The 26836-nt window shown below is 39.1% G+C and overlaps 1 protein-coding gene across 1 annotated transcript in view; it reads right to left on the reverse strand.

Annotated features, from left to right (window-relative positions):
• LOC109397880 (uncharacterized protein KIAA0930 homolog) overlaps positions 1 to 26836 on the reverse strand; it is a 27877-nt gene extending 1041 nt beyond the window's left edge. The window contains exons 1-4 of the mRNA XM_029875334.2: positions 26219 to 26836; positions 15561 to 16150; positions 15321 to 15499; positions 15009 to 15256 (exon numbers count right to left, since the gene is read on the reverse strand). Coding sequence (XP_029731194.1) covers positions 15009 to 15256; positions 15321 to 15499; positions 15561 to 16150; positions 26219 to 26351 — 1150 coding nt within the window. The 5' untranslated portion in view covers positions 26352 to 26836. The remainder of the gene's footprint in view (positions 1 to 15008; positions 15257 to 15320; positions 15500 to 15560; positions 16151 to 26218) is intronic.

Below are 26836 nucleotides of genomic sequence, written 5' to 3' on the forward strand. Positions count from 1 at the left end.
TAGATATCGGTCCCATCTGGAGTGCGTCGTTTAGGCACATGTTCGATCAATCGTCCCCCTACCAGACTGTGTGGCCTCAGATAGAAGCTGTTGTAGCTCAGTTTCTTCATCTTGGGTAACGTCGAGCACATCTTTTTGGCCCGAAGCACTCGCAGGGCTTCTATAATGTTGGCACTTTCCCTCCGTTCCTGCTCTGGGGACGAATCTTGTCCGTCGCACGTTCGTTCCGGGTCGCTCTTGGCTCCCGAGTTTCCGTTCTCGTCTTCCTTGAGTTTGGTTTTGTTACTCTGGCTACTGCTCGTACTATTTCTACGGCTAGGCTTATTATTAGCATTTTCAGTACTGCTATCCACCGAGGGACATTTATTTTTTAAAGATAACTTATTGCTACTCTTACGATACATTAGGGAAAATCTACTACTGCCACCATTATTCGTGGCATTAGTTGTGGAAGCTGTAGTTGTTTTATTGGATTTCTTTTCATGATACTCCTTTATGCTTTCTCTCATCACAGTTTTATCTCCTCTGGCATTCGACTTCTGCTGGGATATTGCTTTAGTCTTCACAGCACCAACAGTCTCCTTCACAGGAAACTCCTCCTTCCCGTTGACTCGAATCCTTTGATTCGCATCGAAGTCGTTCATGACTCCAATCTTAACCACCTCATCACTCAAATCTCCATTCAAAGAAACCGCGTCATCTGCTATCTCCACTTCCTCAGCTTCCTGCGGTTTCTCACTCTTGTTATTATTCACATTTTTCTTCTTAACACACGGTGACCCCATCACCTTCTTTGGACTTTTCTTCTCAGATCCACAGCTTCCACTCCTGTTCAGCGTCTTCTTCTTCCCATTACCATACTCGATCTCACTTTCCACGATCAGCAAGCTCGGATGCTTTGCCGTAGACCTGCTTTTCGAAACCGTGCTCAAACAAGCTGGTGAATCGTTCACCTCCAGTGCATCTTCTTCGCACTTGGGACAGTGCACGTAGTACACGTCGGACATTTGCGCCGAGGCCGTATCGCTCCAGCGTTTGCGGGGACCGAAGCACGTACAGCACCCTCCAGCCGATCCAACACTGCCTCTGCTGAGTCGTCGCCTAGTGGCGGCTTTGTTAGCCGCTTGGCCTAGTGTTCCGTGACCGGCCACGGCGGCCAGCTTCGAATCGGACACCGAGGAAGCAGGACGATCTACGAGAAAAGACGAAACGAAAAGAAGAAAATTAAAAATTGAACGTATAAAGTTTTAGAGTTTCGATGGAAAGCATAAAAGGAACGGTGCCAAAGATAATGTGGTATTTCGATTTGGGTAAAGGTTCTAACATTTAGTATTATGTGTAAGTTTCAAGGTTAAATAGGGATCACAAAATAATAATGCTACAAAATAAAACATAAAATAAGAAAACGTGTTTAACAGAGCGATCGTCCTGCCTCCCTGGAGTGGTCCAAATTCAAAGCCAAGCAAAATTAGTAGATTGTTTGCAATCAATAGTGGATCATTATGACTTTCAAAACATTAAGTACATGGAGATATAAGTAAGTTGTAAAAATGTAAAACAAAATAGTTTATTAAAGAAAGCAAAACTATTGTAGAAAATAATAAAATGGGAAGCAAGCGTGCAGTAAAAAACTTAACAAATGCATTTAGAAGCATCTGAAATACCTATTGTGTTTTTGGTTGGTGTAAAAAAAATTGAAATAAATTTCTAGTTTATGCGAATCATTGTAAATATGATGACAATAATTTCCAAAGTTGGGTTCTTCCGACTCCCAAATTACTCAAAAATGTCAGGCCCAAACATAAATTTTAAAACAGAAGACTGCGAATTAAAATTTGCGATTGGAAAAGTTACACACAGGCGTCATCTTGTCACGGTCGCCATGTAGAGCAGGTCATAATATATCGTCTAAAAGACACACTTCGTTGAATGTTTGTACCGGACTGAATCTTCATTCAAATTCCTAACTTAAGCTAACTCTTATTTACTGGAAGTATCTGAAGTCCTTGTTTATGAGTCAACCAATCAGAGATCGATGCACTGAGCGGGAGAGGAAGAATATGTTAAAAGAGAGACCACCGAGTCAGCGCTGTCGCACGGCATGGCGCCTTGGTAACAGTCCTGCTTCGGAACGATCGAAAAACAATAAGCCTGTAAGTTGAATCTTACTTGAGAAACACTTATGCAATGTAACAGCCATCGACCTGATGGGTTGATGACTGCCGAGATCTAGAGTTGACGCAGCATGACGCCAAGAAGGAATTGGAATTGAACGTCGTTCGATGACATGTGTGGAGCACATGCCACAGTGTGAAATAACTTGGGTCGTAGGCTGACAAATCTGAAAAACATGGCAAAATGAAGTTCTAAAAATCTGAAAAATAAATATAGTGGCTCAGAAACAAGTGCTCTTTTGTGTAAAATTAAAACATCAATCAAATTTTCCAAAATTTAAAAACCCAATTCAAATGAGGATCTCAATAGATTACAAATACATTTATAACTTAAACATTTTTTTTTAAATCCATTTAAATATACCTTTAGTTAATAATCTGCCAACACTGTCATTCGTTCTAATTCATTACTATTTCTATTTACTTAAATCAAAGTCAGATCAAATTACCTTTACTTTGCATCAAAGAAAACAAACTTTCAAGAGTTAGCAAAAACCATTATTTGAATTCGTCCGGAGAACTTTCAAAACCAATGTATGTAGTTTCCTTTTGGAAGTGTTCCAGTGCTGTCATGGTAAATCGAAGCAGGTTACTCAAGGATTCCAAAATTCAACGCCTTGTACTGGTACGTCCCCAAGGATTTCACTATTGCGCCTAAATATGAGTTATTCTGGAAAAAGCTCACTATGCATTATTATTTCATGAAATGTTTATGGAACTGAGTTTTCCTTCAAAATGCATCCCTGTCCAGTCCATGGACTGCTTTGGAAATTTCGGGAGGAATCCCTCCAGAGATTCTTTCAGGACTTTCCTTGGGAATTTTCCTTGGTACTTCTTGAGCAGTTTTCAAGAAATTTTTCAAATGAAGAATCTTGAAACTGGTCCACGGGTTTCCTCAGCATTTTTTTCCAGAAATTATATAAAATATATAAAATTCATGCTAGGATTGCTACGTAAGTTCATGCTTGTATTCCTTCATGTATTTCTTCAAACATTTCTGAAGGAATTCCTCCCAAAAAATGTATATTTAAAAGATGTAATAACCATTAGAAACTCAGAAATTCTAGAAATGTTTTCAGAAATTTGCTTGAATTTGTGATACCTTCCGATATTACTCAACTTATTATGGATTTTTTTTTTCTGGCATTTATTGAAAAACTCCTCTAGGAAATTCTCAAGAGATTCTTCTGAAAGTTCCTTCAGGTATTCCTCTAAGTATTGCTTTGGATTCATTTGGGCTATCCTTCAGGGTTTCTCTCAGATTTTTTCCAAAAGTTCATCCAACAATTCCTGCAGAAATTACTCCAGAATCTATTCTTTAGCATTTTTCAATGAACTGTTTAAATATTTTTTTCTATAAATACTTGCAGAGTTTTCTTCTCTTCCCTGCATTATTTCTAAGATTACCTCAAAAACATTTTTTTTATTTCTTTAGTGGTTTTCTAAAAACTTCGTCCGGCATTTTTTTTTTATTATTTCCACAGGATATCCTTCAGAAATTTCTCCAGGTAGTAGTTTGGGGATTTTTGTGAACAAATCCCTTCATATAGAGCGGTTCCATATCATTTCAGCAACGAGTAATTTTCATATATCCTGCATACAAGTCTTTGGGGGAGAAAAACGCCGTTTTGCATACTTGGTTCGCCATTTTAAATCTAGCCTTACTTATGAGAAGGGCCTACGAAAAATGCACATGATATCTTCAAAAAATTGTATCTCGAAAACGGTTTGTCCGATCGGTTTGGTGTCTTCGGCGAAGTTTTAGACAATTGTTGGTGCTATATGGAGAAAATATGCACGGTAAAAAAATATGTTTGGTTTTTGTGATTTGAACTAAAATATAGTTTTTCCCTCAAAAGTGACATGTCAATATTTTTTTATTATCCTTATGTTATAGCTGACTGAAAATGCTACCTAGTGCACAGCACGGTGCACAGTGGGTTGTTCTGGAGAAAAATAGGTTACAATGAAAAAAAAATGTTTTAAAAAATTACGGTTTTCAAAAAAAGCTATTAAGTAAAGTCAAAAAAGTTTGTCGCCCTAATTTTATGAAAGTACATCAAATTTGCAAGAAAAAAGTACTTCCAAAGATTTTAGAGTACAAGATATCCAACTCTTGTATTTTCCATACTATCGAACGGCGAACAGATTCATCCAACAAGAACGCCTACCAGCGGCGGGAAATCGAAACATTTGAACGAGAATAATCTAGGTAGCATTGATTTTTCACTTCGCTGTTAATGTCCTTCGAGAGAGTGACGGTTCGCTGATTGATGTAGTTCATATCTACCATCTCGAAGTCCAATCATTTATTGAAAAAGTGTTTGAACTCATCTTTCACTTTGTGTGTTTGGAAATCACCTCAGGTTTTAACGGTCAATGTAGGGGGTGAGACGCGGACTGATTCCGAACCACAAGGCTCATCAGATCGGCCAATGAATATAAACTGACCATTTTTCTATTCATTGTCTGTATTATGCACTAACGTCTTGACTAAGGCTTGCTTCAGGCCGTGCCACGATCGGGCTTAGGGAGCATTTTTAACCGAAAAAGTTTACTAGCTTATCGTGCTACACTTGCCAAATCTGGAGTAGGGCCGTTACGGGATTCGAATGGGATGTTTTAGAAATAATTGTAGGTTTCCGTCTAGCATTTGTTCTGGTTGCGCTACAGCTTGGAGAGATGCATCGGAAAATAACGCGGCTGGAACTAGTCCCACGTACACCTCGACGTTGTAGAAATATCACTACAAGAAACCTACGCGGAAAAAAATCCGTCGTGTCACTTGGGTTGGTTTTAACGTTATCTGTGCTGTCCTGCGTGTCCTAAGCCGTGTCGTGACCAGGATATGCCAGCCTAGCAAAAGCAAATCACACATAAATTCATCGTTACTGACTTCCATAAATGCATCCACAGAATCACCCACTCGAACGAGAAACCTTGAGGCATCACTCAAATGACGTCTGAAGCTCGTTCAAAACGTCCGTTGTTTACTTTTATTTTTTTTTCAATCATAGTTACCTGCAGCTCTGGTGCAGAAAATTAGTTCGACCGCGAGTCATACCGTGTCGCTGCGGTCGGTAAAATGCGTTCGCCTGCTCAGAGCAAGAGTTGGATATATTCTTAATTTATTATATTTGGTACTTCGGTAACATTTTTCTAAGATGCACCGTTTAGAAGATATTACTAATTTAATATTAATTTATTTGATAACTTAATAAGTTTTAGCCCTTTTCGGATGTACTCCGTGTTTCTCCAGTTTCAAAAGTATTTTTTTCGGAAAGATTGGAAAATTTTGAGTTAAAATGACACTGACAGCTTAAAGATTTGAGTGAAATTCACTGCCTTAAAAGTATTTTGAAACAAGTTACAAAATCCCACTATCAAGAACAATGATTTCTTCCAGTGGTTTTTATTGCCTTCTGCTGAAAACGTGCTAATAAGTATTAGATACAGGTAATTAGATACCAGTTAGCTGTACTACGTACAGTTGGTGATTGTAAACATGGTCTTTGTTGGAACTAGTCCACCATGACCACGCTGGCCCAGGCTTGTAAACATTCGACACTTTTCACTGCCTTCGTTTCGTTGTCGCGGTCGGGTGTCAGCTTGCTTTATTTCATTCGAACGCGACCGCTACCTCTTACACACAACACAAGCGGCAGAACAAAGATCAATAAACAAAAAAGTGGATCAAATCAACGTAGTCTGACACGATGACATTAGTATAATTCCAGCTTTTCGCAAGATTTCAGCCAATTTTGATTAAAATTGGTATAATATTAGTATAATATTAGTCACCTTCCATCAAACTAGACGGCTGCCGACTGATACCTCAATCAACAACCGCCGCACTCTTTATTCATTCCAGGTATATACAATTTACAATCTTCTTCAATAACAATATACCTACGCCAGCAAATCTACCTCGCTCCAACTCTCCAAACTCGTACCTGACGATACCTGAGCGTTCAACTCTACCTATCTTCCAGCAGTCTTTACCCAGCATTCTATGATTTATACCCGTGAGCTGTATAATAATGTCTGACTCGGTTCTGAATTCATCCAGTATCTACTAGGGAAAACCAAACAGTAAATGCAGAAAGGTTGCTAGAAGCATAGTGATTTCATAGTAATTTCAGCTAATAATCCAGTGTTGTTTGATAACATAATAATTGTAAAGGAAAGTGTAACACGTTTTGGTGCAAAGGTAAGTTTTAAATACACATTTTAATTATATGTGTTGTGATATTTTCGTTCAAAACTAACAATTGGAAAATATTTTCTATGTTACAGATTACAAAATGAGTAAAATCAGATGTATTCGTCCATTCAAAGACATTCAGTGTTCGAAAGAGCTGCGATATCTCACGGATGGTATCATCCAAAAACTAAAGTCAATTGGATTTTCCAAGGTATCAACACTGAACACCAAGGATTTTCGTATTTGTTCGTCTTGCCGTCTACATATTGATTCAAGAGCTCACCTCACCCAAAACGAAGAACAAAGCGTAGCCGGTGGCTCAAGGATGCCAACTGTTTATTACCATACCTGTTTATTACCATACCTGTTGTACCTGATTCGCAAAGCTATGAAAGTTTGGTCACGATACCATCAGCGTCAACGCTAAGCACAATTCAATCAAATGAAGACTTCACGATGCCTGTAGACGTCGAAATATTCAACCGAGGAATAGCAGCTATTCGTGTTTCGCCTATAGATTTAGGTAAGGTTAAAAATGTTCACTATCCTGAAAAAAAGTGCGCTGAAATCGTCGAAGGTGTACGAAGAAATCTTTTTAAATTAGACGCTAAAACAGTAAAAGCAAACGAGTTTAATGAAGTCATAGAAAATATGAAAATTAAATTTTTAAATTCAGCCACAAGGCAAGAAAAACTATCAATTTTATCATTGTTACCAAAATCATGGTCAGTACAAAAAATTGTAGACGAATTTAAAACTAGTAGAAATATGGCATCAGATGCAAGAAAGGAAAAAAATAATGTATTAGATTCATCTCAAGGTTCAAGCTCTGGAAAAGCTTTGAGTAATGAAACAAAAGAACTGGTTTTGATTTTTTTTGAGGACGATGATATAAGCCGTGCAATGCCAGGCCAAAGAGATTTTGTTAGCGTAAAGACAGGAAATAAGAGATTAGCTGTTCAGAAAAGATTGTTAATGATGACATTAAGAGAAGCTTTTAATCGCTTTAATGAAGTGTACGTCAATGTAAAAATAGGGTTTTCATCATTTGCAAGCCTCCGGCCAAGGCAATGTAAACTATTGACTATCACAGGAACACATAATGTTTGCGTTTGCACTACGCATGAAAATGTCAATTTAATTCTACATAGCTTAAAAAAATACAATGTCTTGAATGATCTAAAAACATTAACGAATAGATTACTTTGCGAAAATAAGACAACTCATTGCCATCTACGAAGATGTAAAAACTGCCCAGATACCTCAGTTTTAGAAGACAGTTTATTGAAACAACTGGAAGAAAACTTTGTTGAAAAGCTTTCATTCGAACAATGGGTTACCACTGACAGATGTGATTTAGAAACTATTGTAAAGCAAACCGATGACTTTGTTACATTTTTCAGCTCAAAATTAGAAAGTTTGATTCCGCATGATTTTGTAAAAACCGAACAATCCAATTTTTTGAAAACTACAAAACAAAACTTGCAAGATGGTGAATTTTTGGCTATTTGTGACTTTTCTGAAAATTACAGCTTCGTTTTGCAGGATGAAGTTCAATCACACCATTGGAACGTGCAACAGGCCACAATCCATCCTTTCGTAATATATTATACTGAAAATAGGCAAATTAAACATTTTAGCTTCATTATAATTTCAGAAGAACTAAGACATGATTCAGTCGCTGTTAATTTGTTTATTGATAAAATGATGAACTTTTTACAAATTGATCAAAATAAAAACATGAAAATAATTTATTTTATGTCAGATGGTGCTGCTTCACAGTATAAAAACCGAAAAAACTTTTCTAGCCTTTGTAAGTTTAAGTCAAAGTATGGTATTGACGCTGAATGGCATTTCTTCGCAACATCGCACGGAAAAGGTCCATGCGATGCTATTGGAGGTACGATAAAACGCATGGCTACCAGAGCAAGTTTAGCCAAAGAACGCGAACACCCGATAAAGACTGCAAGAGAGTTGTTTAATTGGGCAAACAAACGAAAAGAAGAAGAACTTACAAAGTTGTCATTTTGTTATTCTACTACAGAAGAATACGAAAATATGTCTTTGCAGCTAAATAATCAATATAATAATGCAAAAACAATTCAAGGAACTCAAAAATTCCACTCATTTCTTCCTCTATCAGAAAATACAATAAAGGCAAAGCTTTATTCAAACTGCCCTGACAATGATGCCAAAATATTCGATATTGTTAAGAAAGTTGTGTAAACAATAATTTGATAAAAATACAGGAATAAAAATAAACTGATGTACAAAGTATAATGTTATTTTTTATTGCGCACAAATACCACCCCTGAAAAATAAGCCTTATTCGCTCTTTTGAATCTTGCTAATTGAGGAGCTTGCGATATGCAAGAGTTGAATGCACATTTTCAACACAATACACCAAAAACCACTGGAAGAAATCATTGTTCCTGATAGTGGGATTTTGTAACTTGTTTTTCAAAATACTTTTAAGGCAGAGAATTTCACTCAAATCTTTAAGCTGTCAGTGTCATTTTAACTCAAAATTTTCCAATCTTTCCGAAAAAAATACTTTTGAAACTGGAGAAACACGGAGTACATTCGAAAAGGGCTAAAACTTATAAGGTTATCAAAAAAATCAAAATTAAATTAGTAATATCTTCTAAACGGTGCATCTTAGAAAAATGTTACCGAAGTACTTTTTTCTTGCAAATTTGATGTACTTTCATAAAATTAGGGCGACAAACTTTTTTGACTTTACTTAATAGCTTTTTTTGAAAACCGTAATTTTTTAAAACATTTTTTTTTCATTGTAACCTATTTTTCTCCAGAACAACCCACTGTGCACTAGGTAGCATTTTCAGTCAGCTATAACATAAGGATAATAAAAAAAATATTGACATGTCACTTTTGAGGGAAAAACTATATTTTAGTTCAAATCACAAAAACCAAACATATTTTTTTACCGTGCATATTTTCTCCATATAGCACCAACAATTGTCTAAAACTTCGCCGAAGACAACAAACCGATCGGACAAACCGTTTTCGAGATACAATTTTTTGAAGATATCATGTGCATTTTTCATAGGCCCTTCTCATAAGTAAGGCTAGATTTAAAATGTCGAACCAAGTATGCAAAACGGCGTTTTTGTTCCCCAAAAACTTGTATGCAAGGTTCCATGCAAATCAAAAAATACAAAAAATAAAAACTGGAAAAATTTCCCACTTCGTGGAATCGCTCTATATTGAATAAGAAATTTTACTTTAGAGGTATTTCCAGGAGTTCTTCCAAGCATTTCTTCAGAAAACCCTCCAGAGATCGTTCAGAAATTTATTGTGAGAAGAAAAGAAGAATCCCACCAGTACCTTTACCTGCGATTTCAACTGAGTTTTTAAAAGATTCCTTGGAGCTCCTCCTTAGGTTACTCAGGCATTTTTCCTTGGAATGATTTGCAGAGTTCTTCCATAACTCTCTCATTGTTTTTTTCTGAGAACTCATAAAATGTATGATTTTATGCAGAAATCACTCAAAGAATTTCACAAAAGCTTCTTTGAGAAACGCTGAGAAGCAATCCCTTTTATTTTATTTTCAATAGAAGTTTTTATAAAAATATCTGTAAACTCCATATAAGAACTTTTGAAGAAACCTTTTCTATATTTCCCGAAGAAATCCAAAAAAAATTGAGGAAGCTTTGAAGATTAAAATATGTTCTTAAAGGATTTTCAGAAAAAATCCCAGCAGTAGTTTCTAAAAGAAATTCTGTTAGAAGTTCTGGAGAAATTTTCCGGGACAGCATTCCACAGAAAATTAATATAAAATCGAAGGGAATCCAAGAATTTCAAGAATTCTTGAAAGGAATCTCCAGGAGTTTTTAAGGGATTTTTTGAGAAGATCATCCAAGGATTTCTTTAAAATTCCTTGAAAAATTCTTTACTATTTTTGGCGCAATTTCTGGAAGAATTTCTGAAAATTACCTGGAAGAAAACCTGCAGGGATCTCTAAAGATATTTGAAGCGATATTTCTTATTAAACCGTAAGAGCAATTCCTTCAAAAAATGTATAATTTTGTGCGGAAATCACTGAAGGAATTTCACAAAAGCTACTTTGAGAAACGCTGAGAAACAATTCCTTTTGTTTGATTTTGGAAAGAAGTTTTTATAAATATAACTGAAAACTCCCTGGAAGAACTTTTGAAGGAATCCTTTGCTAAGTTTCCCGAAGAAATCCTTAAACTTTTGAGGAAGCCTTGAAGATAAAAAAATCTTCAAAAAGTAACCCAGGTGGAATTTTTGGAGAAATTTTCGTGAAAAAATCTTTTAGAAATCTTAGGAAGCACTTTTGAATGAATCTCTGAAAGAATACCAGGGAAATTTCTGAAGGAATCTCACCAGGAATTTATTCAGAACTTTCTGAAAAAATATCTGAAGACACTTCTCGGGAAACCCTTGGTGGAATTTATAAATGAATAATAATGGATACATTTATAGGAAAATTTAAGTGGAAATCCTTTAATGAAATTATTGAATAGCAATATTCTCTAATAAATCGGTGGACGAAATAAATATAATAAAATAATAAATAATAATAATAATAAAAATACTGAATATTTCGAGAAACCCATAGATAAATGGAGGATGTTCTAAGGGTCTGTCCATAATCTACGTAGACTCTAAGAGGGGACGGGGGGGGGGGTCTGGCAAAAGTCTACGCTGCATACAAACTCCGAAAATTTTGTGTGAAGAGAAGTCTACGAGGGGGTCTGAGATGACCGTAAAAAAGTCAACGTAGGGTCTGGGACCATTTGGGCAGGGGCACCTGTTTTGGGCACTTGCTGCTATAACTCAGTCAATTTCAAACCGAGACTTGATTTTTTGCAGATGGCTAGATACTGATCATGTCTCAAAAATCTAGTCAATCGATTAAAAATTGACTGAGTTATAGCAGCAAGTTCCCAAAATATGTGCTCCTGCCCAAATGCTCTCAGACCCTAGTTTAAGGACAGCGCTTAAGGAACTTTCAAAAGAAATCCGTGAAAGACTTTTCGGAAGGAAACCCTGGGGGAATTTCCAAAGAAAACCATGGAGCAATATTAGAAGGAATCCAGGGAAGGTTTAGTAATAATGTTCCTAAATTAATTTCTGGGATTATCTCTAAAATAAATAGGAGAAAATTCAAAAAGAAACTAAGGAACTAAAGAATTTTCCGGAGAAAGTTTCTGATTGAATTTTTGATTATGAAAGAATAAATTTCTGAAGAAAAGTTTCTCAGACGATTCCTTCATGAATTTATTGAAGGAATCGAACAAGGATACCATTAACTTTTATGGGATATCTTCCTGAGGTACCTCTTGAAACTCCTCTGACGATTTCACTAAAAATTTCTCTTCTAGAAATTTCTCCGGGAATTATTCCATTGAAGCATTCATGTATTTGGTTGAGGAACCGTTCAGAAGTTCTCCCGTAGGATTTTCTTTGAAAAGGACCCGAAAAATCGTTTTTAAATTCGTCCCAGCATTTCTTCGGAAACTTCTCCGAATACTCCACCAGATTTTTTTAAAGAATTGTCCCAAAACTCCTCCAGGGAGTCTTCCAGAACTGGGATCGAATCCTACTCTCAACAAACTCACAAAAAAGTGAGTTCTTCCTTCGGAAGGGAGGTAAAGCGGGAGTCCCGAGATGAACTAGGCTAGGGCTAAAATATCGTTAATCCAGCGACGAGCGAGTTTTCGTAGTGTTGTACCTTTTGTAATGGCACGCGTCCTAAAGAGTTAACCCTTTAATACCCATTTGTTTTTATTCTGATCTAAATATGTATCATATATCGTCTTCTAAAACTCGGTTTAAGCATGTTTTGGAAAAAGATTCTTTATCATTCGCGATGTTGTCAATTTTGGTTTTTGAAGCCTATTCGGTATACTATTTTTTAAGACGAAAGCATCTTAAGATTTTATGATTATTGTTGAAATACATATTTTCATTTAATTTTTTTCCATGACAAGTTGAATTTTCCATGTAATTTTAGGAAATATAATTTTAGAGTGTACAGGGTGAGGAAAAATTATCCGTGTTTTTTTTCTCAGTGTCTAATTTTCTATTGACAGTTGCTGAATTAAGCGTACCTGCACCTTCTGAAGGATACTGTAGCACCATGGGCATGTGAGTATTACGGGGATAACGGCTGAACATTTTCAGTAAGACTGGGCTCCATCGCACGGGGCTTAGAAGACGTACGTTGATTCGTTTGAAAGATAGTTGACCAGAGCCTACGACGCAATTTCTTTGGAAGAGCTACCGAACATTGTCGACAACTTTCCTAAGTGGTTGAAGGCGTGTGTGAAATCAAATGAGGGATATTTCGAAACAACTTTGTAAAATTTATGAAGCATATGATTGTACCGTCCATTACTGTAAATATCCTGAAAATATCTTAAATGGAAATGAAGACATGACAAAAACATTTTACACTGATAATTTTTCCATTAGAATAACTAGCCACAGAAGTCCAATGTCGCGACTGTTCGTGTGACTAACATCTAGTTTGCCACGCCCTTACAGCGTCAGTAGCGGTACTAAAAGTGTCAAATAAATTTTGTTTACCAAAACAGAAGATCCTTTACAAGATGAGCACTTAAAAATAATCAATTAATACAATTAAAGTTAGTAAAATATTTAAATAGAAAAAGTGACTACAGCGCCATTGGAGTTCTAGTGTATTTCTATTATTTTTCCCCTCCCTGTACTTAACTCCATTAAACTGTTTTACTATGATGAAATGATTGGGGAAACATATAAAATGTTGCGATTTAATACAAAAGAAAAAATTAAATCGAAAAAGTGATCAAAACATCATATTTTCAATGAAAACAAATTAAAAAAAAAACTCAAACAGACACCAAAAACTATTTTGAGATTAGCAGAACAACCCTGAATATCAGCCAAAAATTTAAAATCCCAGGAAAGTAAAACTACAAAAATGTTCAAACTATACCCCGCCTTAAGGCGAGATTGGGTATTAGAGGGTTAAAAACTTGAGCTGATTCTTTACTAAACATCAGAAGCATTTTAGAGGATTTCTGCAGAAGACTTTCCCAAAAACTTGTCCGTGGGCATTTTCAATAATTCCTTCAAAAATACCTCCAAAAATTATTTCTTACAGAAAAAGACTCTGCGATTCCTCAAGGAATTCCTAGGTACACGTCTTCAGAAATTTGTACAGAAATTCTTCAGATGATAAAAGTTCCTAATCAGATCATAGAATTCTAATCCCAGAAATTTTGGTAAAGCATCTTAAAGAAATTTCTTCTCAAATTTCTTTAAGTACTCCTTCAGAAATTCATCGAAGTTGTTCTCTGGGAATTTCTGGGAATTGCTCAAAAAGCCTTTATAAACTTCGCCGGGTATTCTTTCTATCATGAGATATATGTACCTATCTTGGACAGAATGCCCACAAAAAATTTGAATTTAGGTTTTTTTTTCATCGAGTTACATACCTTGACAGGCTGGAGAATTTGCATTATTAATCACTGTCTCATTACTTAAAATATATAGATCATATCAATCGTTTTTTATTGGAGGAAACCTTCGGGGATTGCGATGGCATACAAACAGCTCAACCGAAATAAAAAAAAAAAATATGCATGATTACTGTAAGAGGTCTGTGTCATTTGGCATAAGGTCGTTTGACATGAGGTCACTTTGGCATGAAGACATTTGGCAAAACGGTCATTTGGCAGAATGGACAATTGGCGTAATAAAGAAGGATGCCAAATGACCGTTATGCCAAATGGCTTTAAGCTAAGTGACCTTATGCCAAACAACCTAATGGCAAATGGCTTTATACGAAATGCCCCACTCCCCTGTTAGATACTGTATTATAGTTCAGTGGTATTGAACGGTTAATTGTCAAAAAAAAATCTATATGATACGAATTGCACAAAAAGCATGAAAATTTAAATAAACTTGTTTTAAAAACACCAATGTAAATAATAATAAAAAAAACAACAATACAACTATTAATAAAAAGAATGATTCAGTCCCTCGAGAATTAAAAAAGAAAAAAAATGCAAATTGGTTAACTAGCTTTTGATATATCGTAATTACAATAATTTTGAGATAATCATGTTTATAATTTTGCCCTAAGTTTTGGCGCAATGGTCACACGTTCTCTTCAGAAGCGGATTCGATTCCTAGCCCCGAGTTCTGAATTTTAATGTAATGGATCCTCAATCGGACTGGAAAAGGAACAACAGCTACACATCACCATTAACGAGCTAATCATCAAAAGTGAAAGCGGCAAAAAAGAAACCGGTTCGATATAGTATAATAGAATACATTGAGGTGCTTTAGTGCAAAGTCAATTGTAACCGCTCACGTAGTACCATAGCTTAGAAATTTCTGCAAGCAGTCATTTCCTTGATTTTGATAGAGTTCTAAGTTACTTTCCTGGGCTAGCACTTTTAGAATACCCATATCTACTGTTCGACAGTCTGTTCAAATATTAGAGTATATATAGAAATGTGTCTGTTGGTTTAAACTTATTTCTAGACGACAGCATGAGTCTAATCGACAACCAAACAAATCACACCAGAAACAGAGAGTGCACCACAACGACAATAACAAACAAATCAACCGAGCAAACAATTACTCACCATCACGCAAATCCCCGGCTTCGATTTCCGACACTTCATTAGCCAAACAGTCCAGTCCTTCGTTCTCCGAGCGGGCCTTCGTTCCCCCGTACGATGATGAATCATTGGTGTTCTTCGCACGCCATCCGTATCGGCTGAAGTTGTTGAGATTAGCACTGGGGTCACTCAACCGTCGTTGATGTCGATAGTTGTAGTACTCGTCGCAGTCCTCCTCCCACTCCGAGTCCCACATGTCCGTGGCGCAGAATCTAGAATATGAAAAGGTGGCAGTTAGGTCAAGTTGAAACACTGAAAAAGGCTTCGAAAGCATACCCTGGTTCACTGGTTGGCGTTTCGACGCCAGATCCTTTCGGCTTGGTCACAGCCATCTCGGCGTGTCCTTTCCCTTGAGGACCTTTCATCCTTACGAATTCGCACCTCGTTTGGGGGCCTCCAGAGCTAAATAACCCGAAGGACATGCGTTGTGCTACCTTGGAACCAAGACTGGATTGCTGTAATATCATAAAGATCTTTGTAAAAAAATCCAATTAATTTGAAAACCATCCCACTCACCCTAGCATCGTAGACTTTCTTCAGTGCGTCGTAACGAATCGACCCCAAAAATATCACACCTTGAACGCTACCGTCCCTATCCGTCGCCACCAGCTCCACACAAACCATCTCACCGTCCCGCACAAGAATGTCGTGGAAGACTTCGTCAAAGTTGTCCACCATGAAGCAGATGTGCGGATAGGTAATCTCCTCGCTGTCCCCTTTGGTGTCCATCTTCCTTCGGCTCGGCGATGCGTACACCTTCTGTGAGTGACGTCGCAGAACTTGCAGTTCCTTCGGAGATGTCCTCGTACAGATGGCCAGCGTCAATGTGTAGTCGAACTGGTGGATCACCAGATTCAGGTAGACCGTTTCCTCCCAGTCCACATCCGGATCGCCGATTGGCAATTTGCGGGAATCCTTCCGAAACACTTCGATTTCTGTTTCATACTTTGGCATCACCCGGGAAGAGCCCTTCACGTGCTTCTTGCGCACGAAGAACAGCAGATCGTCACAATCGATGCTGTGTTGCTTCTCCGTTTGGAAGAGAAAATGCCGCACGAAGAGATCAGTCCAGTAGGTGGTGCCTTGCAGAACGACGAAACCACCATCTGAAACGCGGTGTGGATAGAGTTCGAGTTTGAGATAAGAACGGTGGATTACTATGTGTGCATTCTTTGAACATGATGATAGCGACTATCAAAATTAGCTGTTGTTGGGTTAGTGGATTTGATAACCCGTTCTTGGTGTTTACTTTTTTTTTTTGTATTGCTTACGGGAGGTTGATGATCGTGTAGAAATATTTCTGTTAAAATTCTTAAGGAGAATAGGGACGACGTGATATATTTGCAATCTTCCCCTCTTTCTAACGATTTTCCTCGAGATTTTGAAGATGCAAATATCATTTTTCACTGCACTGACAGCAAGTGAGCAAATGAAGGATCAAATTTGTAGTCCATGATATGGAGAAGGATATGAGATTTGCATTTTACTAACAACATAGTAAAGGCGGATGATTCAACTATCGTTCCGTCTGGCCTTAAGATGTCGAAGTGAGATTCCAATCTATTTATAGTTAAGGAAAAAAAAATTTGGAATCCCAGTTTAACATTGGCCAGAACTGGTTTAGTTTTAATAAGATTTGTGCGCCTAAAATCGTGAGTAGACCTGTGCGCCACCACGCCACGCCGTTCTCTAACGGATCACCACGAGATCATCCAAAAACGGATCATATTTCCCGAAAATACTGCTACATATCAAGAGAAAATCAATCTCTAAAGTTATGCTCTTACGATATTAAAATTGAAAACTGTACATTGTCATGATTTGAAATCTGATCATTGTAACTTTGATATATCTATTTTTTTTTAATTCTATTGTTTTAGCAAACTATGCAGAAGACCTTTTTAACTTCTGAACCTGAAAATATTTAAATGTAATGCCAGGGTGTCGATTCCAATATGAAACTCTTGGAACTATTGCTATAGCTATGTTAAATTTTTCATTAGATTTCATTCACAACTTTTCAGAAGTTTCTTCAGAGGTTCTTCTACTTCTTCTTCTTCTTTATCGCTCTACGTCCCAACTGGAACTTGACTAGCCTCGTTTCAATTTAGTGTTCTTTGAGCAATTCCACAGTTATTAATTGAAGGGTTTTCTTCGCCTGCCATTGCATTAATTTGTATATTGTGAGGCAAGTACAATGATACATTATGCCCAGGAAGTCGAGAAAAATTTCCCGACTGGAACGGGAATTGAACCCACCGTCTCCGGATTGGCGATCCATAGCCTCAACCACTAGGCTAACTGGAGACCCCTTCGTTTAGATTCGTTTAGAATGATTCCTGGACCAGGATCAGGACCAGGAAATCCATCAGGGATTCTCCAGATTTTTTTCAGGGATTTCTTTCCTACAACAGTTTTTTCAGGGAATAATCAAGTTTCTTCGGAGATTCCTATAGAAGTCCTTTGAAGATTCCACTAAACTTACAATCAAGGATTTTTCTAGAAGGAGTGGATTTGATAACCCTTCAGAGATTCATCCATGAAGATTCAGGGATGCCTAGGAGTTTAATCATGAATTATTTAGAAGACTCCGACAGCAGTTCCTTCCAGGATATTTTTTAAGGAAGTTAGGTATGCCTTCTGGAGATATATCAGTGATTCATCCAGAAAATATTCGCATTGGAGGCCCTTCAGTATTTAGTCTAGAAGTTCCTTCAGGGATTCCTTCTAAAGCTCCTTCTCGAATTTCTACAGGAGTTGCTTTAGAATTCAAAGCAGGAGTTTCTTCAGAAATTGCTCCTGGCGTTCCTATACGAATCTCATTAGGAGATCATTCGGGGATCACTCTAGTCATCCAGGATCCCTCCTAAAATTCCTTCGGGGATTCCTCTTAAAATTTCTTTTTAATGCCTCATGCACGATTGTGCTACTTTTTCCCGAATGTCGTTCCCCCGAATGTCGTTTCCCCGAACGCCATTTTCCCGAATGTCCCTTTTACCCGAATGCCATTATCCCCAATGTCGTTTCCCCGAATACCATTTCCCCGAATGCCCGTTTCCCCAAAACACGTAAGAAGTATTAATTTTTAATCATAAGTTTTTATGTATGTATTCTTATAAAAAATATGTATGTACATGATTTAAATGAGAAGGGAAAATTTCAAGTGAAACAACATTTGGTGTATTTATAACAATAACTTCAGCATTAGAACATGAAAGAACCATCTTCCTTGAAAAAAGGTGACATTTTTAGTGTTTTAGCTGTTATCTTAACAATAATTATATAATTTAAACTTTAAAGAACAACCTTCTTTAAAAGAAGGGAAATTTTCTAGTGAAATGACAATAGCTATAATTACTTCAATAACTACAATAACTTCAGCATTAAAATATGAAAGAACCACCTTCTCTGAAAGAAGGAGGTATTTCTAGTGAAACTATATTAGCTGCGATGGTAACAAAAACTTCAACATTAAAGCATGAAAGAACCACCTTCTTAAAAAAAGGTCAAAGTTTTAGTGAATCAGTTTAAACTATAATGTCAAGTTACATAAGAACTCCAAAGAACAGCCATCTTTGTAGGAAGGAAGATTCCTATGACTGTTTGTTGGTAGGAAGTGTTAGCTATAATGGTAAGAAATATATAAGAAATGAACCTTGATAAAAGCGACCTAGGTTAAAAAATATTCAATGGCAATGGCAATTTTTCTAAAAGATCTTTCAGGTATTCCTACAAAAGTTCCTTCATTGATCTCTCCAGGAGTTCCTCCAAGGATGCCTCCTAGGGATCCATTAGCAATCATTCCTTCAAAAATTCCTATAGCACGTCCATAAAAAATAATCTAGGAGTTCCTTCAGACACTTCTTCTGAAGTTCTTTTGTCCAGCACTTCCTCCAGAGGTTCCTTCAGGAGTTTCAGGAATCCGAGTAAAAGTTTCTTCAGGGATGGCTCCTTAATTCTTTCAGGAATTTCTCAAGAAGTTCCTTCAGAGATGTCTTGAGGAGTTTCTTCAGGGATGTCTCCAGGATTTCCTTCAGAAATTGTTACTGGAAGATCCAAGGATACCTCCAGGAGAACTCAGGGATTCCCCCAGAAGTTTCTTCAGGGATTAGTCCGGCAGTTCTTTCTAAGATTCCACAAGGAATTCCTTAGGGGATTCCTCGAGATGTTTTTCAGGGATTCTACAGAGTTCCTTCAGGGAGGTCGGCTCTAGAGGCACGTTCTCCTCCATTCGGGAAATTTGTGCCATCAATCCTTCAGGGATTGCTGATACCTCCAGGAGTTACGTCAGAAATTCGTTCAGGAGTGTTATCAGGCATATCTCCAATATTTAATAATAAGGATCTCTCATAGAGCTCATACAAGAATTGCTCCACGTATTCTTCATGGGGATCCTTCAGAATTTCCATCTGCAATTCTTCGAGGAATTCCTTCTGAACATTCCATGTGGATTACTCCTGGAAATCCTTCGACCCTGAAATCCTGAAATTCCTTCAAGGATTCCCTCTGGATGTCTATAGATAATTCGTCATTGAAAACCTTTTGGGATCCCTCCTCGAATTCTTTTTGAATTCACCGCTGGAATTCCTTCAGGGATTTCTGCTGGAATTCTGTCGGGGATTCCTCCTGGGTTTCCCTCAAAGATTCTTCCTGGAATATGTTTGGAGATTCCTTCTGAAATTCCTTGGGTGATTCCTCCTGAAATTCTTTCGGGGATTCCATCTGGAACTCCACTTTAATTCCAATCAAGATTTCTTCAGAATTTTTTTTGCAGAGAGACTGCGAGGACCAGACTTACGATTGGCAAAGCAGCTCAAAGACCAAGTGCATGATTGCTAGTGGTCGGTGACGAAGAGGTGGTGAAAAGTTTGATGTTGTGAACGAATTGGTTTATCTTGGTACTCTAGTGAAGTGCGATAATGATGTTATCCGAGAGGTGAAAAGACAGATTGCGGCTGCGAATCGGGCCTTTACGACCCCTTACAAGTGACACTGTGATCCTACGTTATCTTGATCATTGGACGCAGTGACTTCATTCTTCCAACAAAAGCAACAACAAAAAAATAATTCAGGTTCTAAAAGGTACATTGAAAGATAACTGTATAACATTTTAGCTCAAACTGGGAATCCCCTCTAGTGCAAATGACTTGTCATAGCAGAACGGTTTTAGCTGCGATGATGAATAATGCAATAGCCGGCTTTCCGGCGGCAGCAAAGTGTAGAATTGTATTAATAGTGCAATGTAATGTTCACAATCCCTAAAGCAAAGCTGTTTCGCTGACTGCCGCTGTAATTGTTTACAAAGACTCTTGTAGGCTTAAGCCATTCGAAGTGGCAATCGAGTGCACATATTGAACCGGTTTCGCTGCAAGTCTATTCACTCCAACTTAGTTGACTTTTCGATGAAAAATAGGGGGAAGTGCGTTATTCTGCCATGTGCTTATTGACATATCAAATATGATATTTGCTTGAAAACCGTCTGTCAAAAGATTTGTGATAGTTGATGTGAGAAAGCCCGCTATATACCTGCTTCATACTGTGTACTGGCGATAGCATTTATAATCAATTTTTTGCGGCCTCAACTATCGACTTTAGGAGAACGGTGTTCTAGAAGAATTTTTTCGACATATTGAACTCTTTATTTTGGAATTTTTCCCTTTGTGATTAATCCACCTAAAAGTTCAATAGAAATTTTATTTTTTATTAGTGAAGATAGAATATTGGTATCTTCTACAAACTTCCAGAAAAATTCATTGTTGGAAAGCTTTCCGAACGAGAAATTTTTCATAAGTAAATTGGATGGCATTGGATTTCATACATGTTATGTTTTATAATTTTCTTTTTTTGAATTATGATAATTGCTCTGTTATCTGCCTAATATGTGGTGATTGAAATTTCTAGCATGTTTCTCGAACTTGCTGCACCGGGTTTGTTGAACGTCCTGCTCCCTTGCCGCTACGGTCACAGATGAGAAACAGTAAGGCAAAGAAAAAAGGCCAATTTGAACTATCATTTTATCTTGTACCTAAAAATGCGATTGTGGTAGTGACAATCGAAATAGGATTTTTGTCGTTTTCACCACTACACTTAAATATCGAGCACTTGATTCGTCTGTCAAAACGTTGGGTAGCACTGATTAATGCCCTGTATACGCATAAAATGCTGATATAGTGCTAAATAATTGCTTGTATGCACACGGTTTTATCAGCATCATTAATGCAATTCAAGGCCTTTTTCGTATTTCAAATGCTGATGATGAGCTTATTGGAAATCGTTAATGCTGAAACAAAGCTCGAATATACTACCAATGCTGATTTGAGGCCAATTAATAATGCTCATGGCTACTTGGGTCCTCCCGCTCGCGCAAAGGCTTTGTGCCACAAGCCGACATGTGCCGAGATAATCACGGGAATATTCTCACGAGCGAGCGTGAGGTGGTCGAGAGGTGGCGGCAGCATTACGATGAGCACCTCAATGGCGACGTTGTAAGTACCGAAGGTAGCGTGGTAACAGATCTTGGAGTATGTGCACAGGACGAAAGACTCCCGGCCCTTGACCTCCAAGAGATTGAGGAGGAGGTTGGCCGGTTAAAAAACAACAAAGCCGCTGGAGCAGATCAACTACCAAGCGAGCTTCTAAAATACGGTGGAGAAACACTTGTGAGAGCACTACACTGGGTCATTACCAAGATTTGGGAGGAGGAAGTATTACCGGAGGAATGGATGGAAGGTATCGTGTGTCCCATCTACAAAAAGGGCGACAAGTTGGATTGCGGGAACTACCGCGCGATCATACTATTGAGCGCTGCCTACAAGATACTCTCTCATATTTTATGCCACCGACTATCACCGATTGCAAGAGAGTTCGTGGGGCAATATCAGGCTGGATTTATGGGTGAACGTTCTATAACGGACCAGATGTTCGCCATCCGCCAGGTGTTGCAGAAATGCCGCGAATACAACGTGCCCTCACATCACTTGTTCATCGATTTCAAATCGGCGTATGATACAATCGATCGAGAACAGCTATGGCAGATTATGCACGAATACGGATTCCCGGATAAACAGATACGATTGATCAAGGCGACGATGGATCGAGTGATGTGCGTAGTTCGAGTATCAGGGACACTCTCGAGTCCCTTCGAATCTCGCAGAGGGTTACGGCAAGGTGATGGTCTTTCGTGCTTGCTATTCAACATTGCTTTGGAGGGTGTAATAAGAAGAGCGGGGATAAACACGAGTGGGACGATTTTCACGAAGTCCGTTCAGCTGCTTGGTTTCGCGATGATATTGATATTATTGCTCGTAAATTTGAGACGATGGCGGAAACGTACATCCGACTAAAGAGTGAAGCCAGGTGAATCGGATTAGTCATTTATGTGTCGAAGACAAAGTACATGATGGCAAAGGGCTCCAGAGAGGAATCACCGCGCCCCCAACCTGAATTCATATCGACGGTGATGAAATCAAGGCGGTTGAAGAATTCGTGTACTTGGGCTCACTGGTGACCGCCGACAACGACACCAGCAGAGAAATTCAGAGGCGCATTGTGGCAGGAAATCGTTCTTACTTTGGACTCCGCAGAACTCTACGATCGAATAAAGTTTGCCGTAACACGAAGTTAACCATCTACAAAACGCTGATTAGACCGGTCGTCCTCTATGGGCACGAAACATGGACCCTACGTGCAGAGGACCAAAGCGCCCTTGGAGTTTTCGAACGGAAGGTGTTGCGTACCATCTACGGCGGAGTGCAGATGGAAGACGGGACTTGGAGAAAGCGAATGAACCACGAGCTGCATCAGCTGCTGAGAGAACCAACCATCGTCCACACCGCGAAAATCGGGAAGCTACAGTGGGCGGGTCACGTCATCAGGATGTCGGATAGCATACCGACTAAAATGGTTCTCGAGAGTCATCTGACCGGTACAAGAAGACGTGGAGCGCAGAGTCGACCAAGTGGAGGACGCTAGGCGGGTCGACCAAGTGGAGGACGATCTGCGGACCATACGCAGAGTGCGAAACTGGAGACAAACAGCCATGGACCGAGTGGAATGGAGGCGGCTACTATGTACAGCAGAGGCCACCCCGGCCTTAGCCTGATTGGTAAGGTAAGTAAGTACTTGGGTCCTCGGAGAAACCCCAGCGGGCATCCCTAGAGGAATTCCAAGAGAAATTTCTGAAGACATATTTTGAGAAATCCTCTTGAAATATCTTCAGGAATGTCAGATTTCTCTATGAATTTGAACACCTTTGTAGATTACACGAAAATTCCCAATAATCCCTAGAAAAAGTTATAAAACAAATATTTTAGAGGCCATCTACATCATCTACATGACACAAAATTCTTAAAGTTGAGCAAATAAGGTAATACTTTATTCGGCAAAATTTCCAACGATACATTTTTCTGTAACTTTGCAGAAGACACCAATGCTCTACTTTCATTTACCCCAAATGTATGTCGATTTCATGAATATCGAAATGGTTCAAATTAAGATTAGAATTTGACTGGTTCGAATCGTGAGTTTCACCCATGTAAACATCGGAGCTCCACCATTGCAGAAGATAGATACAGCCATCCATAGAGAATGGCGCCAGCGGTCGATCACATATCAGTAGAAATGCTGAAATCTAACCCCGTAGTATCTGCACAACTACTGCTTCAATTATTCTGTAACTTTGGGAAACCGCGACATTTCCGGTCAATTGAATGCAAGGCATCTTAGCAGCTACCCAAAAAGGGTGACCTGATCTTGATTGTATGCAATAATTGACGGGCATCACGTTACTGCAGTTAACTGCTCAAACCCGACGTCAAGATCATTATTGGAGACTCCAGTCGGAAATTTGAAAGTTCAGCGCCCAGCAACTGACTAACGAAAACGGCTTCCGACTAATTGATTTCACCGTTTCTAAGGACATCGCCATACGTAGCATCTATTTCCAGCACAGCCTCCGTTATCGTTGCACCTGGAGATCACCACAGTGGACGGAATCCCATATCGACCTGATTGGTGGATGTCATTCTTCCGACATTATCGATGTCAGGACCTAACGTAGCGCTAACATCGACGCCAACTACTAAGTATCTGGTGAAGATCAAACTGCGCCCAAAACTTTCCGTCATCAATAATGTGCGGTACCGGCGACCGCCACGGTACAATTTTGAACGACTGAAGCAACCGGATGTCGCCCAGAATCTCGAGGCAGCGTTGCCGGACGAGGACGAACTCAATGAAGCCTCTCTCGATGACTACTAGAACACGAAAGTTCTACCAGAAGATCTACGCATCCCGTAAAGGCTTCGTGCCGCGAGCCGAAATATGAAGGGATAAAGACGGAGGTCTCTCGACTGACGGACGTAAGGTGATCGAAAGGTGGGAGCAGCATTACGACGAACACCTGAATGGTGCGCACAGCGCAGATATGGAGGATGAAGGCAGCGGGAGAAATTACTACGCCAATACAGCAGGGAGCAACAACAAGCCAACGCCCACTTTGAGGAAAGTTACATGCTAAGAGTCTTAGCCTAAGACCGCTCACAGCATTAAAGTGCATAATTTCCAGACTACACCAAAAATGTGTAACACTGACACATTCACAAAAACAGCTCCTGCTTCCGCAAAATCGTGAAATTCGCAAATGTTGTACGGCAATCTAGCTAGGTCTACTAGTGATCATAGTAAACAAAAAATATCGACATTACGCATCTAGAAGAGTGTACGAGCTGTTTTTATAAATGTGTAGCTGTTACACATTTTTGATGTAGTCTGGAAATTATGAACTTATGAGTAGGTCATACACATTTTAGGTGCTGAGCGGTTTTAGCGTGTAGGGAGCTGGGTAAGGATGGTATCGGAACTGAACCCATGAAGATGAACACGGAGAAGTTTTCCCCATCTACAAGACAGGTGGCAAGTTCGAGTATGCTGATAAATGATGGACGTCATATTCAGTGGCGTAGCCAGAAATTGTCTCTGGGAGGGGTTTTCAACGGTCAATGATACCTTTTTTGATTGGACACTTACATTCTGTAAACAGTAATAAGCAAATGTATTCATAGTTTGAAAATAGCGGCGCAGCCGAAAAATTTTTCGTCGCAAAGCGCTTTATACTAAAAATGTGTTCCACAAATTTTGGCTCTGGGGGGGGGTTAACCCTAAACCACCCCCCCCCCGTAGCTACGCCAGTGTTCATATTTGAATCGGCCCTTTGTCGGTGTGCAGGAGCACGGTGTGTGGCGGCGAAGAATGAATCGCGAGTTCGCTGCACTCTACGGTGACCCTAGTATCCGAAAGGTAGCAAAAGCTGGAAGGATACGATGGGCGTTGCATGTTGTGAGAATACCGGAAAACAACTCTGCAAAGCTGGTGTTTGCAAGAAATCCGGATGGTACAAAATGGTACAATGTGTAAAAAGGTACAATCGAACTTGCATCTTGTCACTACAATTCGAAGAACAAAGAGTCGATGAAGAAAAATCGATCATGTTACTTCAGTCTCAAACTAGTTTTTATTTTAAACCAAACATCAGTAGGGAATCTCGCCACTTGGGCGGTGGCTTCTATATTCGTCTGTTTTGCACTATAACTCAGTCAAATTTGAACCAATTGACACAACTTTTGGAATGTGGTGAGATCGGTATAGTATCTACCCGTGTACAACATTTGAAGTCAATTGGTTCAAAATTGACTGAGTTATAGTGCAAAACAGACGAATATAGAAGCCATCGCCCAAGTGGCGCGATACCCTAAATTCAGCAAATTCACTTCGAAACTCATTGTTCAATTTTGTACTGTTGACTCCTAAAGTGATTCAAGTTCTTTGCTGCTTGTATGTTTCCGTTCTATTCGAGAGAGGCCTTGAAGTAGCATCATAACAATAATAATGCACCGTACGGTACCCATCATTCGTCTATAGAGTACATATTGCTGTAAACAAAGATCAGCTGGTTGAAAAACCTCACAAAAAACTCATGGGAGACGGCAACCGTCACATCGCTCTCATTCTCCCAGGAGCAGAAATTTTCCGGTTGTCAAACGCCCCAAACACCACCCACCACCCACCAACCCCCCCAACCAAGTGCGTAAGGACATGACACATCCGAGCGAGGACTGCGGAAAAATCGATAATCGCCGGCCATTATGCTTTCTGCGAAAATTTCCCCCAAATCTTACCATCCTTTAGCAACTGTCGCATTTCCTTAGTGCGCTGGAAATTAATTTCCTCCAGGAGCAACTGCAAGGCCGTTGGCGGTGATTTGAGTATCGATGCGGCTGGCGAACTGGTTCTACCATATGAAGACGCCATTCTGCGCTGCTGGTCCACCCTTCGGATGGTGTTTCACACCTGGTGGATAACTTTTTTTCCAGGTTCAGCAAAAGCGATAGACAGCACTACAGTCGGGTGCGGGAAGCAACTTAAATCAACTTAAGAACCGAGATGGCACTAAATAACAGAACGCACTCGATGATTAACACTCGTTGAAACTATTTCGCACATTTCAGCTTTCCCAGCAGGCCCACAAGCTGGAAAGGATCACATTTTCTCCCTTCTGTCTGGGGTTGAATTTTTGCGGTCAATGTGCTGTACGTTGTCGTCGCTAGCAATATCACCACTGAGAACCGTTTACGCGGAGATGTACGATGGGAATGACACAACACCGCTGATCTAGCTCTACATAGCCTGGCTACTAGTGGCGATTGCGGTGGCGACAGAGCGAAAGGCAAACACGGTCTCTTCGGTGTCTGTTCATGGACGCAGCGTGATGCGGTGATGGTTGGGCGGTTAAGGGA

The sequence above is a fragment of the Aedes albopictus genome, chromosome 3 (assembly GCF_035046485.1).
Source record: "Aedes albopictus strain Foshan chromosome 3, AalbF5, whole genome shotgun sequence".
Classification (NCBI taxonomy): Eukaryota; Metazoa; Arthropoda; class Insecta; order Diptera; family Culicidae; genus Aedes; species Aedes albopictus.